General features: G+C 44.5%; 1 protein-coding gene across 1 annotated transcript; it reads left to right on the top strand.

Moving 5' to 3' along the window:
* The first annotated feature begins 7,924 nt into the window (after positions 1-7,924).
* Positions 7,925-18,258, top strand: klf11a (Kruppel like factor 11a). The gene is made up of 4 exons (XM_029754888.1): positions 7,925-8,111; positions 10,123-10,374; positions 16,180-17,143; positions 17,284-18,258. Exons 2-4 carry the CDS (start codon positions 10,147-10,149, stop codon positions 17,568-17,570), a joined length of 1,479 nt encoding a protein of 492 aa, XP_029610748.1. The 5' UTR covers positions 7,925-8,111; positions 10,123-10,146; the 3' UTR covers positions 17,571-18,258.
* Positions 18,259-19,318: the final 1,060 nt, after the last annotated feature.

Here is a 19,318-nt window from a genome sequence, read left to right as displayed (position 1 = left end):
GATGCAAGCCTTTGTGATGAGTAGGATGAGGATCCACACCTGTGAAAATATAGTGCATATTCTGTAGCATTACTGTACCAAAGTTGAAGGATATTGATTCTGTGTTCCTGGGCTTTAGAAGTTCTAAAGGGCACAAATGTGGGGTTGGGAGTAGGCTTGAAAGCGCGACCTCTGACCTCTGGGTAATGTTCACAACTGCTAGGACAACGGGACATGACCTTAGGCACCCCTCGAGCATTCCACGCACTAAAGTTCTAATTTGCACACAACCCAAAAGGTCAGCTCAATAACTAATGCAAATGATATATTATAGATCATAAACAAACCTTGATGTGGACAGCAGCTTATGATCCCATCCCTTCCTTTCTGTTTTTTCTCACCATAATAAGTTACTATCCCATCCCATGCCAAAACACCAATCACGTCTCCCCATTAAGTCTAAGCGGAGTCTAGCAAGCAAAGTGTTGGTTTACTCCATATTCCAGCGTTTCCAAGACAACAGCCACCCAATTCGAATTTCTTGTAGCTTGGGGTGATGTCATGTGTTGATGTCATAGTGGGATTTTGGTTCATATATCTCTCCATGTTTTAGAATTCTCATTTGATTCACAGGAAAGACCATCCACTTAGCTTAACATGACATGCTCCTATATAGTAAAAGCATGACTATACAAGGTAAAACAATTGAAATGTAGGTTGCTCACACTCAGAAACTGGGGTTGACATTTGGCTGTGTTGAACAATGACTTCTTTGTTCGTAAGAAATTGCATGACTTTCGTCTCCTGGCCCCCAAAGGATGTCTTGGAAAACACTACATTTCATATGTGATCCTACTGAGGTCCAAATAGATTTGTTTTAAAGCAAGGCAATGCTTTAAACATTCTGTGGTTAGAAAATACCAGAAGTGTATATATGCTGGGTCAGCAGGGTAGTTGGGGAGCCAGATCTGTTATCCCTCAGTGTATTTTAGCATGGAGCGGCTGGCAGCTAAAGATTTTATATATGTGCACTACACTACACTACACTACCGCTCCTCTACTGGAGTCTGGAGGCATTGTGTGTGTGTGTGTGTGTGTGTGCATGAGGGTGTGTGCATGAGCGTGTGTGCGTGAAATGGTATCAAAGTTCATTCAGTTTACCTCCCCTCCCACCAACCCGCTCTCTCTCTCTCGCTCTCTCTCTTTCTCTCTAGGTCTCTTGGCTATCAGCTGCCTGCATAGCGGCCCAGGGCTACCCTTGGCTTGCAGTGTGGCGTCACCCTGCAACTCCCAGCCAAACAGCTTCCCTGCTCCCTGCCCTACACACAACATTACAATGCCTTCTACACCCACAGCTTCAACAGGTGCTACGCGTTGCCTTAAAACAACGCAATCTATAGAGCGAGGATAACAAACTCACTGTGTGAATAAGGTGAGACTGGATTGATCTGGCCTCTTTTGGAACTTAGTGAGAAGAAAGTTGCAGAATGAGAGAAAGATATGCGTGTGTGTTGGTTTTAGCACGACGACGTCCAACCCCTGCAGATACATCCTCGTATGCCCTGCCCACTTGAGAATCTGTATTTTTCAGCCATCTATTTCCTGTGTTAGAAGGGTGCAAAATCCACTTGTCACTTAAATATTGCTGGATTGATGGCTTTCATTTGACTCCTGTGACTCTTTCATACCCTTGGCTTCCTTGTGCCTGTAATTTTTCCACATACACTATATATACCTGGGGTGGCAGGTAGCCTAGTGGTCAGAGCGTTGGGCCAGTAACCAAAAGGTTGCTGGATTGAATCTCTGAGCTGACAAGGTAAAAATCTGTTCTGAACAAGGCAGTTAACTCACTATTCCCCAGTAGACTGTCATGTAAACTAAGAATTTGTTCTTAACTGACTTGCCTAGGTTAAAAATGTAAATAAAAAAATATACAAAACTATGATGTTAGAAGAGTGTGACAATTTGACCCCCATAACAGTATAGTTGAATAGCCCTTCTAAGGGTAGCTTTTCCACTCTCTATTTAATATTGCTACTCGGTTCGAAACGGGTCTCCTGCATGTCACAAGAGTGTGTTAGCCCACTTAGCTAAAGCCCAAAGGGATGAGTTCAGGAAGCTTACACAAATCTTCAAGTCTCCAGCAAGGTTACTCAGCAAAAGAGCGTGGACCTCGGTTACATTTCACCCCCCCTTTGACCTCATACTCAGAGATCACAGCACCAATATAACTGACTGGGTTAGAACAACAACACCTTCTGTGGCAAACAGAAGCAAAAGGATCTGTGCGCCCCAATGAGAGTGCAAGAGCGGTGGTTTTCTGATCCATGCATTGTGATGAACAACCTTATCGCTTGAGACCTGAAGACGTGTTCGTTTGACTGACGGGGTTCTAACCCAGGTCTCCTGTGCGCCAGACAATGTAACTTTTCAGGTCTCCCCTTGCGCAATCGAAGAAAGCACGGAGAGTCATTTTTGTCAAGCGTGTCAATAATTGTGGCAACCAAAGAGAAAGAAATGGGCATTTATTGGACATGCATTCAGGTGTTTGACAGCTTTTCTTTGTCTTAAACGTGTAGATCAGAGGTACTCAACTCTGACCCTACAAGGTCCGGAGCCTGCTGGTATTCTGTTCTACCTGATCATTAATTGCACCCACCATGTGTTCCAGGTCTAAATCAGTCCCTGATTCGAGGGGAACAATGACAAACCTGTGGTTTTGATTGAACAGAGCAGTCCCTAAGTGCATACAAAGGATATCAAGGATTCTGTATGGAGGAATGGTCTAAGATCCTTCCCAATGTGCTCTCCAACTCAGAAAACATTTCAGAAAAAGGCTCAAATCAAAATGTATTCGTCACATACAGTTTACAACAGGTATAAAAGGTGCAGTGAAATGCTTATGTGGTAGCTCTCTCAACAATGCAGTACATTCATGAATAACAACAATGAAATGACTCAAAATAACAAGTAGTAGAAGTAGTAGAAGTAATAGAAGGCGTAGTATGCATAGTAATAATGGACTGTATTTACAGTTTGTGGAAGTTTGCGTGGAAGGATTGGATGTGTGGGTAGTCAGTGCAAATAATTTCTAAGGTGTATATAGTCTCTCTGGTGCAAATAGTCTCTAAGGTGCAGGTCTGTGAAGAGAAACAGCTGGGTTTAGCTTTTCAGAAGTCTGATTGTCTGGTGGTAGAAGCTGTCTTGGTGACTGTTGGTTCAAGACCCGATACTCCGATACCGCTTGCCAGATGGTTACAGAGACAACAGTCCATGGCTCCTTGACGATCTTTCGGACCTTCCTCAGGCACCGCCTGCTGTAGATGTCCTGGAGGGCAGGTAGCTTACCCCAGTGATGTGTTGGGCCGTCTGCACCACCCTCTGTTGGGCCTCCTGGTTGGGGGCGGTGCAGTTGCCGTACAGGCGGTGATGCAGCCGGTCAAGATGCTCTCGATAGTGCGGCTGTAGAGCTTCTTTAGGCCAAATTTCTTCAGGCACCTGAGGTTGAAGTGGCGCGGCTGCAACTTTTTTACCATGTGGTGGTGTGGTTGGACTATGTGAGGTTCTCTGTGATGTGCACACTGAGGAACATTTTATTATACCCTCTCCACTGCAGCCCTGTCGATGACAATAGGGCTGTGCTCCTCCCCGTTTCCTGTACTCCACGATCAATTGAAAGGTATTGAAAACAGAAGTGGCAATATTTCTGACCCCTACCTTTTTGAAAAAATATATACACTGCTCAAAAAAATAAAGGGAACACTTAAACAACACATCCTAGATCTGAATGAATGAAATAATCTTATTAAATACTTTTTTCTTTACATAGTTGAATGTGCTGACAACAAAATCACACAAAAATAATCAATGGAAATCCAATTTATCAACCCATGGAGGTCTGGATTTGGAGTCACACTCAAAATTAAAGTGGAAAACCACACTACAGGCTGATCCAACTTTGATGTAATGTCCTTAAAACAAGTCAAAATGAGGCTCAGTAGTGTGTGTGGCCTCCACGTGCCTGTATGACCTCCCTACAACGCCTGGGCATGCTCCTGATGAGGTGGCGGATGGTCTCCCGAGGGATCTCCTCCCAGACCTGGACTAAAGCATCCGCCAACTCCTGGACAGCCTGTGGTGCAACGTGGCGTTGGTGGATGGAGCGAGACATGATGTCCCAAATGTGCTCAATTGGATTCAGGTCTGGGGAACGGGCGGGCCAGTCCATAGCATCAATGCCTTCCTCTTGCAGGAACTGCTGACACACTCCAGCCACATGAGGTCTAGCATTGTCTTGCATTAGGAGGAACCCAGGGCCAACTGCACCAGCATATGGTCTCACAAGGGGTCTGAGGATCTCATCTCGGTACCTAATGGCAGTCAGGCTACCTCTGGCGAGCACATGGAGGGCTGTGCAGCCCCCCAAAGAAATGCCACCCCACACCATGACTGACCCACCGCCAAACCGGTCATGCTGGAGGATGTTGCAGGCAGCAGAACGTTCTCCACGGCGTCTCCAGACTCTGTCACGTCTGTCACATGTGCTCAGTGTGAACCTGCTTTCATCTGTGAAGAGCACAGGGCGCCAGTGGCGAATTTGCCAATCTTGGTGTTCTCTGGCAAATGCCAAACGTCCTGCACGGTGTTGGGCTGTAAGCACAACCCCCACCTGTGGACGTCGGGCCCTCATACCACCCTCATGGAGTCTGTTTCTGACCGTTTGAGCAGACACTTGCACATTTGTGGCCTGCTGGAGGTAATTTTGCAGGGCTCTGGCAGTGCTCCTCCTGCTCCTCCTTGCACAAAGGTGGAGGTAGCGGTCCTGCTGCTGGGTTGTTGCCCCCCAACGGCCTCCTCCACGTCTCCTGATGTACTGGCCTGTCTCCTGGTAGCGCCTCCATGCTCTGGACACTATGCTGACAGACACAGCAAACCTTCTTGCCACAGCTCGCATTGATGTGCCATCCTGGATGAGCTGCACTACCTGAGCCACTTGTGTGGGTTGTCGACTCCGTCTCATGCTACCACTAGAGTGAAAGCACCACCAGCATTCAAAAGTGACCAAAACATCAGCCAGGAAGCATAGGATCTGAGAAGTGGTCTGTGGTCTCCACCTGCAGAACCACTCCTTTATTGGGGCTGTCTTGCTTATTGCCTATAATTTCCACCTGTTGTCTATTCCATTTGCACAACAGCATGTGAAATTTATTGTCAATCAGTGTTGCTTCCTAAAGTGGACAGTTTGATTTCACAGAAGTGTGATTGACTTGGAGTTACATTGTGTTGTTAAAGTGTTCCCTTTATTTTTTTGAGCAGTATATATTAAATGTTAAACAAAATCTCTTGCTCTGAGCAATTGTATTAGTTTAAAATAATATAATTTCCAAATGTTTTGGTGCATACAATATAGCTCAGTATTTGTATTTATTCTATAAAGACAGTTTTGCTCATCTTTATCAAGGGTGTCAATAAATTTGGATCCCACTGTAGATTGAAATGAGGGTTCTTAGTGTGAGCTTAATACAACCTCCAGGGAGCCGGTGTGGAATGAGAAAAAGCTCTTTGTCTGCTGCCTCTATCTCAGACTGAATGACTGATGTATTCTCTCTCAACCCTCCAAGATCGCAAAACATGGAAGACTTCTGATGCATTTCTTATTTACACAAGCGGTGCTCATTTTCTGTGGTTCAGTTCACTGTCAAATGGAGCAAAGCCCATTGGACCTGGATGTGCTCAAGCCTGGGCAGCACCAAGTGAAATAAAAAGGTCCTTTTAAGGGTTAATGTAATGTACAACCACAACAAAAGGGGTGAAGCGAGCTCCCTTCCAGGCCCCACCCTGAAATTATTTATAGGGAGCCTGTTACCAATCTCAATGCATAGGAGTCCTTGGGTTCACCAGCTGGCGGGGGGAAAGGAGGGAAAAGGGAGCGGGAGGGAGGGAAGGAAGGGAGGGAAAGGGGGCAGGAGAGTGGGGTGCGGATTCGGGATTCAGTCATTAGAGACTGGAGAGGAGGAAAACGGCAAAGCGCACAGGAAGACAATAGGAGACACAGAAACAGTGTAGGCTGCTGAGGGGAGGACGGCTCATAATAATGGCTGGAATGGAGTCAATGGAATGGTATGAAAAACATCAAAGAAGTGTTTTCCATTTGGTTGATACCATTCCATTGACTCCATTCCAGCCATTATTATGAGTCGTCCTCCCCTCAGCAGCCTCCACTGCATAGAATTTATATACCTAAACTGAAATATACACTCGGTGGCCAGTTTATTAGGGACACCACCCAGTTTTACGAAAATGGTTCGCTCCTACAGACAGTGAGTCATGTGCCCGTGGCTTGCTATATAAAGCAGGCAGACAGGCATCGAGGCATTCAGTTACTGTTCTATTGAACATTAGAATGGGCAAAGCGAGTGATCTAAGTGACTTTGAACATGGCATGATTGTCGGTGCAAGGCACGCCTGTTGTAGTATCTCATAACCAGCCTCCTGGGCTTTTCACGCACGACAGTGTCAAGGGTTTACTGAGAGTAGTGAGAAAAACTAAAAACATCCAGTCAGCGGCAGTCCTGTGGGTGAAAACAGCTTGTTGATGAGAGATCGAAAGACAATGGAAAGAATCATGCAAGCTAACATCAGCCCACAAACCGGCAAATAACGGCGCAGTACAACAGTGGTGTGCAGAATGGCGTCTCGGAACACACAACTCGTCGGTCCTTGTCACGGATGGGCTATTGCAGCAGACGACCACACCGGGTTCACCTCCTATTTGCTATAAACAAGAAGCGGCTCCAGTGGGCACACGATCACCAACACTGGACAATTGATGAGTGGAAAAACAACGCCTGGTTTGACGAATCCCCATTAGCAGCATGGCCCTTTCCTGTCTGGTGTCAATGATACAGGCTGGTGGTGGTGGTGTATTTGTGTGGGGAATGTTTTCCTGGCACACGTTAGGTCCCTTGATACCAATTGACCAACGTTTCCATGCCCCAAAGAATTTTGGCTGTTCTGGAGGCAAAGGAGTCCGACCCGGTACTATATGGGTTTACCTTATAAACTGGCCACTGAGTGTACATTTAACATTTAAATTAAAATATATATAAATTACATCTCAGTATATTATAAATTCTGTAATTTGTGCATTTTAGAAGTGTTTCAGTGGGCCCTTTGTTGACATTTTCTATTCTTCCACACACTACTCTGTGATCATATTTGATCATGTTGCATAATTTGATTATTTACTTAAAAAAATTGTGGGATTGTTTTTGTTTACTATGGGTATTGATGCAGTTGTTCAGAATGTCATGACAATGAAGCTCCGTTTATATTTCAACATATATTCCCATAGATCAGAAAATGAGAACTATCATAATAGCCTAATTGTATAATCGTATTACTGTATATATAAAATAAATGTAAAATCTCTAATATGAATTTTATGACCCGATTGATTCACAACATTTATTTACACTTAGAGTAACAGGCATTTATACACCAGATTTCTACAATGCAATTACACGAATCGATAATAAAATAATAAAGATATTATCAGATTTAAAAAATTAAAAATACACAGCTAATTCTTTATTTTCGAAGCCAACGTATTACATTCTGCAGTTTCCCTATTCATTTCTTTGTGACCATTTCGCGCATGCCCGCTTAGCGCGCGCTCCCGTTCCAAAGCAAGCCAGACGCGTGCATGATTCGCCGTTTCAACCTTTCCCCTAGTTCTCGAGCATTGAGTTCACTGGGTTTACTCTGACACCACTGACTCCTTCGTCACGCCTTCCAACAGCCACGCACCCTCTTTGCTCCAATCGCGACGCAGACACGTACTGATCACGCGCTGCTTGCGCTCTGATTGGACGACGTCCGCTACACCTTTGTTTTTGATTGGTAACATGTTACCAGCCGCCAGTCTGCTCTGAATTTTGTTTCTGTTTTTTTCGTCTCACCTTTTGATTCACTCAGCTAAGGCCAGTCTCAACAACTGGCAGCGGGAATTACTTGTGTGCTCAGGGCTCATTGAGTTGTTGAATTGCTACTGTCTCTACTATTATTGTTTTACTCATACTTTCCATATGGTGACTTTCACATCACCCCCGAATTCATAGCAATCTTGTCGGGTAAGTTGATTGATTTTTACTTTAAATTTAAATCAGTGATCAGTTATCTTCAGGTATTTCAAGATCATCGATAAGTTCCATACACACACACACACATTACAGTATTATATAACTTGAATTGAATGCATTGAAGCAAGCAGCCCAAGTTGAACGTGATGTTTTTTTTAACCCAGGCAGTCTGGTTTAGTTGAAGTCAGAATGAAACTAGTGTATCCCTGCGCCACGGCCACTGTATCAACGGTGTTATCACACATTGCTACATTATATCCGCTTTATATCACTGCATTGTTACATTGTAATAATACTTTTTTCAAAATGATTATACGTTGTTATTTTAAATTGTTACACACACACATTGTTACACAAACAAACACACATGCGCTCAGAAGTCACACACGCGCGTAGAATTCTCTCTCTCACACACACACAACGCTACTGTTATATTATATATATATCAATTATATTCTATTTATTCTACTGCGTGACCAAGTCACTGCCCATCTTATATTTGTAAATACAGTCCATTATTAATATGCATACTACCTACTCCATTACTTGTTTTTTTTAAATTACTTTAATTGTTATTATTGATTAATGTACTGCATTGTTGCGAGAGCTAGCGCATAAGCATTTCGTTGCACATGATATACCTGCTGTAAACTGTGTATGTGACGAATAAAATTGTATTTGATATCGTGTTACATTGTAATTGTGGCCCCTAAAAGCCAAATGGAACTGTACATCTCATTTTGCATTTTAGCGGGGCTCAACTAGACTACTGTGTTAGATGTATTACTATGTGCCATTTATCACAGTCTGCTTGGTTGAACATTTTGGACATAAATTGACGATTGATTCATAGATTAGCTAATTGATAAAAGCATGAAGATCGGAATTGGATTATGAGCTGCTTCCATGTGTGTCAATAAAACAAGTGGCTGGTTGTTATTGCTGGGGGGGTGTTTTCAACAGTTAAATAAAATGAGGGGGTTCTCAATTCAACCCAATACTTCCTGATGCAGCCCACACAGTTTTTACATGTTAATCAAATCGACTATTGTGGGTTTTTGTTGTTGATGTAGCACATTACTCACGTCTATTTTTTGGTGATGTCCAATGTTATGTGAGCTACTGGGAACTGGGAGGATTGGATGCACCCACCCACCCACCTGCCAGCCACCCGCTCAAATGGCTGCCGTTAGCCTAGCGTTGCAGTGGGGCCCCTCTCTCTCGCCATTCCTCTAAAGCAGCTAGCAGCCTCACTACGTGCAGCTGAGCATTCAGCGGATGACAACAAACTGCACTACATAGCTACATGCACATCTAGAAGAATACCCAACCCTTGTTCATTGACTACTGTCTATATGTGTTTTCCACCATTTTGAGGCATATATGGTTCATGACTTGAGCTAAAACCATCTGAGGGAACCAGTGCAGTAGTAGGACTCTAGAGATATTTTGTGAGATAGATTGTCAGCGTTGAAAAGAGTCTGCAGCCATCAGAAGCTATTGAGCTGTAATTGTGATTAAATGAAATTGTATTTGTCACATGCACCGAATACAACAGTGAAATGCTTACTTACAAGCCTTTAACCAACAATGCAGTTTAGAAAAATAAGTGTTAAGTAAAAAATAGATATGCAAAAAATAAAAATAAAATATAGAACAGCAGTAAGAAGTGGACTGGCTAATGGGCAGTTTGGGCAAATGCCAGATGGGCTGGTCCATCTTCAGCCCACTGGGCCGGTCTCAATTTAAGTTTTTGGACAGAATTTTCTTTATTTGGAGGGTGGGGGAATAAATAGACTAGAGTGCATGTTAGTATTGCCTAAACTGATTTCTGGTCTGATTAATGGTGCATCCTCGCTGTGGGCTCATTCTCTCCCACACTCCGTCTGATCTAATGGCCCATAGGGCTCTGGTCAAAGGTAGTTTACTATATAGGGAAAGGGGTTCCATTTGGGACACAGATGGTGATTGGCGGTGCATTTTCCCTGTGGCCTCCCATCAGGCTGATCTAACGGACATCAGGGTGATGATGATGGAGAGGAACAGGTACGACAGTGAGCAGTCCTGCTGCAGCACCTTTGAGTACCACGACCTGGAGGCCGCCGAGGCACTCGTCAGCATGAGCTCCTGGGGTCAAAGGTCAGCAAACCACAAGCCACGCCCCCTGACACCTACCTCTGACTCCTGCGACTCTCTCCTCCTGCACCCTGAGAGCATGGAGTCCCCCAAGGATCTGATCGCACTCTCATCACTGGTGAGTGGAATCCCATTATGTAGGCTCAGTGGTTTGAATTTCTACTGTAAAAAAATCCCTTTTCTATGCTAACGTTGTTAGTCTAGAAACATGATTGGTTGGGACTAACCAGTGGCTGCCATTTTAATCAAAACTACAATCAGCTTTTTAGGAATAGAGAATTGAATGGGTTTGTGTCACATTTGAGAGTTAAAATGTTTAAAGCAAGAATCTGCAGGTTGTGGGCAACCTTATGCCGCCCCACTTCTTGTGTAGTGGGTTCAAATGGAACGAAAACAAGGGGATTGAGCCCTGAACTGTTTTGGGCTGTCCTTCTGGGCTAGGTGTGTCTGGCTAATCCCGCCTACTCGAATGACCCTGCTGCCCCGGAGCTGGAGAGGAAGTGAAATTCACTTGCAATCTAATGTTACTGTCACCAGAAACAAACAGAGCAGACGTAGCCAACAGGTATCATTCTCTGTTCTTGGATCTGAATCAACGACCCCAAAAGAGAAAAAGAAGCGAGTAAAAGACTGTTCATGACCAATCCAGAAACCGGATAAACATTGGAGTTAATTTTGAAAGGTGAAAGAGTGACGCCAACATGGCCACCGCTCTCATGGATTGGTAACGTTAGGTACAGTGCATTCGGAAAGTATTCAGACCCCTTGACTTTTTCCACATTTGTTACATTACAGCCTTATTCTAAAATGTATTAAATTGTTTTTTCCCTCATCAATCTACACACAATACCCCATAATGACAAAGCAAAAAAAACTGAAATATCACATTTACATAAGTATTCAGACCTTTTACACAGTACTTTGTTAAAGCACCTTTGGCAGCGATGACGGCCTCGAGAGTCTTCTTGGGTACGACGCTATAAGCTTGGCACACCTTTATTTGGGCAGTTTCTCGCATTCTTCCCTGCAGATCCTCTCAAGCTCTGTCAGGTTGCTGCAGCGCTATTTTCAGGTCTCCAGAGATGTTCGATCGGGTTCAAGTCGGGGCTCTGGCTGGGCCACTCAAGAACATTCAGAGACTTGTCCCGAAGCCACTCCTGCGTTGTCTTGGCTGTGTGCTTAGGGTCGTTGTCCTGTTTGAAGGTGAACCTTCGCCCCAGTCTGAGGTCCTGAGCGCTCTGGAGCAGGTTTTCATCAAGGATCACTCTCTACTTTGCTCCGTTCATCCCTCGATCCTGACTAGTCTCCCAGTCCTTGCCGCTGAAAAACATCCCCACAGTATGACACTGCCACCACCATGCTTCACCATAGGGATGGTGCCAGGTTTCCTCCAGACGTGACGCTTGGCATGCAGGCCAAAGAGTTCAATCTTGGTTTCATCAGACCAGAGAATCTTCTTTGTAACAAAGGCTTAAACAAAATGTGGAAAAAGTCAAGGGCTCTGAATACTTTCCAAATGCACTGTAAGTGTTGGTTGCATTTTTAGCCTGCTAGCTACATTAGCTGCTAACCGTAGCTAGCTAGCTATCATCGTCTGTATTCTGACATTTTTGGTTTGGAAAGGCATTTGACACTTGCGCAAATAAGGGATTTCAATTTATTCGAGTGATATGACTTTTTCTTTCCAATCACCATCAACACTGCCGGAGTAACAGAACCATGGATAACTTGGACTACTTACTGCATGATTAAAAAAAACTGACCACAAATCTCTGTTATGTAAAAAAAAATCCACATTTACATTTGAATTCAAAATTAAAAACAAAAATGTGACTGATTTCTAAAAAGAAATGGGACAATTACAATGACAACTGAACACTTGTAGAACTTAAATGAAACACACACAAGGCAGGACATATACAGCTAGCTACCAGCTCCCAGGAATAAAGCCTAACATTTGCTGAAGCGGATCACGGGAGGCCAGTACTTTCCACACATAGCAGCTTGGAATAACAACTCTGTTGCCAGGTCCCTCACCTCCAGGCCACAAACTGTTATGTGCTGTTCCTGGTTCCCACCTTTCAACCCCTACTAGAAGGTCATCAGAGCCAGTATAACCACAATGCATCCTTACTGCCATGCTACAGAGGGTCAATTCTCAATGGCTGATGCAAACCTTATTTCTATCTTGAATTGAAACGTTGATTTGGTTGGTTTCTGATGCAGCAGGTAGAACGTCACACGGACACTGCTGATGGCGACGCGTGTAGTGTAGCTGAAGGGTTAGGATATTCACATCTATGGCTGACTATGTTTCCTCCATCCAACAAGTCCAAGCTATCCTGTGCATTATAGGTTGACATTGGGAAAACATGAAACAAATTGTTATTTCATAGTACACGGTACAATACGTCATATCCCCATATGCGGAACATCCTGCATATGCCAAAAGAAAATGTATTTTGATTTGATAACTGTACTGGACTCGCTAAATAGACCTTACCCAGCTATCCAGTTAGCTAAACACTCATTCAAATAACTCAGTGAGAAATAGGGTGCCGTTTTGGAAGTTTACTTGAATCACAGTGTGAAACTGCAACAAACAGTAAAGTATGTTTTCAGTTACAGTAGTATAGAGCACAGAATGTATTCCACAATAACTGCACTAAATATAAGGAATAAGAGTACTCAATCTAGAGTCAAATATAAAATAAAGTTACTAGAATGCAACTGTATGCTTGATATTACTCAGCTAGATGTCCCTGGGGAGAAATAGCACTGAAGCCAATGCAAAGTAGCTAACCGCTAACTCAATTCTTCATCTTTTACAGAAGCATGAAAATTTTTGTGATAAACACTTCTCTTGTGTTAATAAACAAATGTACTTACAAACATTGTGTCTTACACAGCTTATATAGAAGGATTCCAACTACTCTGTCAAACATTGCTTCACTTCAGAAACTGCTTCCTGTCACATGACACAAGCAGTTATATTCCACCCTGCTGCACTTAAACTGCCACTAGGGGGTGCTAAACAACTAACAGGTCCAGAACAATAACATAATATTGATAAAATATGAGTACGTTAGTGAGAACGTACACACCATTTATAAATCACATCTTCTTCAATGCTCTCCGTAGTTGTGAACATAGTGCAAACCAGTGGTACATTTCTGTGGCGGCGCTGTCCATTTTTGCCATTTGTTTGCCCTGATAAAAAAAAATAGCCTTTATTCCAATGCATTAGATTTATCCGTTGATTTATCATTGTTTGCTTTTCTCAGTCTGCTGTTTAGAGCTCTCATTGCTTTGTTTTTCCTGGTGCGTGCAGGTACTGGTGTTCTCCGTGGCCAGAAGTAATAGAACATATATTCAGCTTCATGATTTTTCTATCAATATTTGTTTTCTTTCCTGGATCAGCTGATGAGGTCGACAATATCACTAGACAGTTGACTCTTTAGGTTAGAAGCATTCGATTTTGCAATGGCATAGGCCTACATTTTTATTTGTGTGCCCATGAGAACTGTTTTCACATAATAAAATGTTACATAGGCATAGTTACACTTACACAGTGCATTTTTCCGAGATCTCCAAGAACCATCATTTGTACAGGGATTAAGTAAATTCAATGTTCTAATTCAATTGTTAAATGCTTAATAATGACAAATAAGACTGCCATTAATGTAAAGAAAGAAAGGTAGTGTTTTATGTCACACGATCTGTGAAGACTCCAGGCATTAACTCATGAATTATGGACAACTCATAACTAGGGTGTAAAACATGTTTTAATTCAACTCATGTATTATATTGAATGTAGGATACCACCAAATAAGCCAGTCACAACAGTGTATTTTACATGCAGTGACAGTTGACAGTGCATATCAGACCAAAAACCAAGCCATGAGGTCGAAGGAATTGTCCGAGGAGCTCCAAGACACAATTGTGTCGAGGCACAGATCTGGGGAAGAGTACCAAAAAATGTCTGCAGCCTTGAAGGACCCCAAGAACACATTCTTAAATGGAAAAAGTTTGGAACCACTAAGACTCTTCCTAGAGCTGGCCGCCTGGCCAAACTCAGCAATCGGGGGAGAAGGGCCTTGCTTGGTCAGGGAGGTGACCAAGAACCCGATAGTCACTCTGATAGAGCCTCCCTGTGGAGATGGGAGAACCTTCCAGAAGGACAGCCATCTCTGCAGCACTCCACCAATCAGGCCTTTATGGTAGAGTGGCCAGACGGAAGCCACTCCTCAATAAAAGGCACATGACAACCCACTTGGACTCGGACCACTTGGACTCGGACCACTTGGACTCGGACAACCCAAAGGACTCGAACCATGATTCTCTGATCTGATGAAACCAAGACGGAACCTTTTGGCCTAAATGCCAAGCGTCACGTCTGGAGCAAACCTGGCACCATCCCTATGGTTAAGCATGGTGGTGGCAGCATCATGCTGTGGGGATGTTTTTCAGCGGCAGGGACTGGGAAACTAGTCACGATTGAGGGAAGGATGAACGGAGCAAAGTACAGAGAGATCCTGATGAAAACCTGCTCCAGAGCGCTCAGGACCTTAGACTGGGGCGAAGGTTCATCTTCCAACAGCACAACAGCCCTAAGCACACAGCCAAGACAATGCAGGAGTGGCTTCGGGACAAGTCTCTGAATGTCCTTGAGTGGCCCAGCCAGAGCCTGGACTTGAACCCGATCGAACATCTCTGGAGAGACCTGAAAATAGCTGTGCAGCAACCTGACAGAGCTTGAGAGGATCTGCAGAGAAGAATGGGAGAAACTCTCCAAATACAAGTGTGCCAAGCTTGTAGCAGCATATCCAAGAAGACTCAAGGCTGTAATCACTGCCAAAGTACTGAGTAAAGGGTCTGAATACTTATGTAAATGTAATATTTAAGTTTTCTATTTTGAATAAATTAGCAAAAGGTTCTAAACCTGTTTTTGCCTTGTCATTATGGGGTATTGTGTGTAGATTGACGAGGAGAAAAAATGATTTAGGCTGTAACCTAACAAAATGTCAAGGGGTCTGAATACTTTCCAAAGGATGTGATGTTGCTCTGTAACTAGTGTAACGTGTAATGCTAATGTGACCATCCTATGACTTGATGGCCCATAGTCTACCAATATGTCATGCAGATGAGCCATTGTTAACTTGTCTGACCACGCTGTGTATTCAGTCGTTCTGGTGGGTAGTTCACACTAGGTAGGAATCAATGCTATATATAGGCAGGCAAACAAACTCAATAGGCAAACATAGCTAACTATTTTGGTCGATTACCAACAAAATAACTATTGAATCACAAAGCATAGCAAAAAATACCAACTATTTTTCAGTGAGATCCACTATTGGCTCCTTGATTAAGCTAGAAGTCGCTAGATCATGTTGCTGCGACGACATCCCAGCACCAATTTGCCTTGATGCGGCACAGCTGCAGTCCCTGACGTAGCGTTTTCACCCCCTCTTCAGCCGCACATCCCCTCCCCTTGTGCTTCTCTGTCTGTGTATGCACCATTGATGTGACTTCTGTTGCACAGACAGTTTCTCACACTCACGTTTGCAGCATAATTGAGTGGGGAAAGTCGCTAAATGCTATCAAAACCATAGAAACCCCCTGTGTCAAAACACTCTAAAGGCAGCCTGAAAAGTAGCTGAAATTTTCGCTAGAAACTTTTCCCAGTAAAAGTTGCGAAATATAACGACAAAGTTACTAAGCTGGCAACACTGGCTCCGGGGCAGCAGGGTCATTCGTGTAGGCGGTATTAGCGCAAAGACACACCTAGTCCAGAAGGCCAGCCCAGGGCTCAACCCCCTCGTTTTCGTTCAAAGCGAAAACACTACACCAGAAATGGGGCAGCATAGGGTCACGGACGACCTGCGATTCCTGCTTTAATTCATCTTTCTCTGTCTTTTTCCAGTGCATGACCCCCCCTCAGAGCCCCATCTTTGCCGAGACCTCCACCTCCACAGCTGTCCTCACCACCACCACCTCATTGGCCAGCTCCAGCTCAGGCCCCAGACCAGTCTTATCCCGGCCAAGACTCTGTGCAGGTCTGCCCCACAGGAATGCCCCTCTCCTGGGCCAACAACTTGGCACGGCCCCCCTCTTAGAGAGCTCTGGAGCTCAAGAGCTAGCCAGCAGAGCCATGGTGACCAGCGTTATCCGTCACACTGCTGACAGGGCCCTCTCACAGCACAGTATCAACATTCCACCTCAGTCCCTCATAGGGATACAGCACACCTCCTCCAACAGAAACCCTACAGCAGCCTCTTTGGCTGAGACCATTCCCATGCAGACTGAACCACAAAGCTGCAGCACTGGTCCATGTGTTAAGGTAGAGAAGGACGTTAGTCCATCCTCACCTGACAGCAGCACAGGCCCCTCCACTCCTCCCACTGAAAGTTCCCCATCCCAGGCCACAGCCATCTCCCGGTCCTCGCTCCCCATCCAAAGCTCCCAGGTCCTCTGCCAGGTGTTTCCAGTCAATGGGCGGACAGGGATGATATCTGCGTTTGTCCATCAGGGTCCGGTCCAGATGCAGACCCGGGGGGGGCCCAAGCCAATACTAGCCCAGTCACCATCCTCCTTCCCCCAGCCGCTGCAGCTGGTGGGCTCCTCAGTGACTCGCGGGACAGTGATGTTTGTGGTTCCCCAGTCCCCTGTTAACCAGGCCTCGTCATGCCAACAGACTGTCATGACCCTCGGGAACACCAAGCTCCTGCCCCTGGCCCCAGCTCCAGTTTACATGCCCTCAGGGCAGAATAGTAATGCCACACAAGCCGACTTCTCCCGCAGACGGAACTACGTCTGTAACTTCCTGGGCTGTAAGAAGACCTACTTCAAAAGTTCCCACCTCAAGGCCCATCTCAGAACTCACACTGGTAGGTACTACCTCCCCACCACACTTGTTAGACAATTTACTGGATATTCTAACCAATGGCAATTTGATTAATGGTCATGTTGAATAGGTAGTGGGGTTATCTCCTACTGATATAGTTTCCATTTGTCCCATGCCGTCCAGGTGAGAAACCATTCAGCTGCCACTGGGAGGGCTGCGACAAGAAGTTTGCCCGCTCCGACGAGCTCTCCCGCCACCGGCGAACACACACCGGCGAGAAGAAGTTTGTGTGTAACATGTGCGATCGGCGCTTCATGCGCAGCGACCACTTGACCAAGCATGCTCGCCGACACATGACCACCAAGAGGACCGCCACGTGGCCGACTGAAGTCAACAAGATGGCGGCATCTAAGGGTCCGTCGAGCGGCTCCAGCCTTCCTCTCAGTGTGCTGGTCCCTTCTCCTAATTAGCTGGGTCTCAGGCCGTACGGTCATCTCAGGACAATATACCACCACCAACCACACAAAACCAGGGGTTTAAATTAAACAAAAACTATAGGCTGCTACTCATTCATGGACAGAGACAAACTGACCTTGCACTGGATTTTTTTATTATGCTTGTTTTGTACTTTCGATCTGTAATATGTATACAGTATGTAATGTTTAGCAAAATGTATGCACTCTTTTTGCCAAAGCGTTTGCATCGTGCTTTTCTGTTACTATTTGTCTCTGTGATTATAAATATGTATATTTGAATATCTATATATGAATGTTACGTGTATTCCAATCTGCATTTATTGAATATATGTTATTGATATTTTAAAATGTGTCAGTGGACATTATACCTCACTGTGATACTACCTACTTTCTTGCTTTGCATATTATTTAATAAACATATGTCTTAAAAAGTGCTGTTTTTGATAGCTTGATTGTTTTTTTAATTACAGATACAGTATATTATTACTTAATAAATACTTTATAAAGCTTCACCATACTAATAATATGAGTAATCCATTTATGAATGAATTCTATACATATGCCATGGTCACATTTTTTGAAAAGTGCTTTCCCAATGTGTAGTTTTACTAGCTTTCAATGTAGGCAATTGTAATTATTATGAGTCCCATTGTTTTTTCCCATAATAAAATACACTAGTAAACTTGGTAGTCTGCTCTATATTTTCTCAATAACATGATGATGAAACACACAATCTTGCTATTTCTCATTCTCAGCAGTGTTGACGACAATATTACGTATTCTGTAACACAATTGCACTCGATCCCCTTTGATTTCGAATACCAGTCTCATCACACCACCCAGTAACAACGTTCCTCAAATCACATTGCAGTATTTTAGAGCGCTAAGGGGACGTGACCAATTGGAAAACGTCCATTCAGCTGGAATATGATCAGAGGATTTTAACTGGCTAACACAGTACCCGCCCATTTGCCTTACTGACCGACATTCACAAAAGCAAAATATTGAAAGGTCCCTGTAAGCGCTCCCACTAAAATATAGGCCATACAGCGCCACTCAGTGGAAATAAATACTGAAAAATAAATACTGAAAAACACCAAAAGAAAGATGCCCAGGGTCCCTGCTCATCTGCGTGAACGTGCCTTAGGCATGCTGCAAGGAGGCATGAGGACTGCAGATGTGGCCAGGGCAATAAATTGCAATGTCCGTACTGTGAGACGCCTAAGACAGCACTACAGGGAGACAGGACGGACAGCTGATCGTCCTCGCAGTGGCAGACCACGTGTAACAACACCTGCACAGGATCGGTACATCCGAACATCACACCTGCGGGACAGTACAGGATGGCAATAACAACTGCCCGAGTTACACCAGGAACGCACAATCCCTCCATCAGTGCTCAGACTGTCCGCAATAGACTGAGAGAGGCTGGACTGAGGGCTTGTAGGCCTGTTATAAGGCAGGTTTTCACCAGACATCACTGGCAACAACGTCGCCTATGGGCACAAACCCACCGTCGTTGGACCAGACAGGACTAGCAAAAAGTGCTCTTCACTGACAGGTTGCGGTTTTGTCTCACCAGGGGTGACGGTCGGATTTGCGTTTATCGTTGAAGGAATGAGCGTTACACCGAGGCCTGTACTCTGGAGCGGGATTGATTTGGAGGTGGAGGGTCCATCATGGTCTGGGGCGGTGTGTTACAGCATCATCGGACTGAGCTTGTTGTCATTGCAGGCAATCTC

The sequence above is a fragment of the Salmo trutta genome, chromosome 1, assembly GCF_901001165.1.
Source record: "Salmo trutta chromosome 1, fSalTru1.1, whole genome shotgun sequence".
Lineage (NCBI taxonomy): Eukaryota > Metazoa > Chordata > Actinopteri > Salmoniformes > Salmonidae > Salmo > Salmo trutta.
The sequence above is the reverse complement of the archived record's forward strand: the minus strand, read 5'-3'. Positions and strand labels throughout refer to the sequence as shown.

Excerpts from the sequence above, each read along its gene's own strand:
- klf11a (XM_029754888.1), top strand. The coding sequence starts at position 10,147 with ATGATGATGGAGAGGAACAGGTACGACAGTGAGCAGTCCTGCTGCAGC. Across the intron at positions 10,375-16,179 it reads TGATCGCACTCTCATCACTG|TGCATGACCCCCCCTCAGAG; the intron begins GTGAGTGGAATC and ends GTCTTTTTCCAG. Across the intron at positions 17,144-17,283 it reads CCATCTCAGAACTCACACTG|GTGAGAAACCATTCAGCTGC; the intron begins GTAGGTACTACC and ends CATGCCGTCCAG.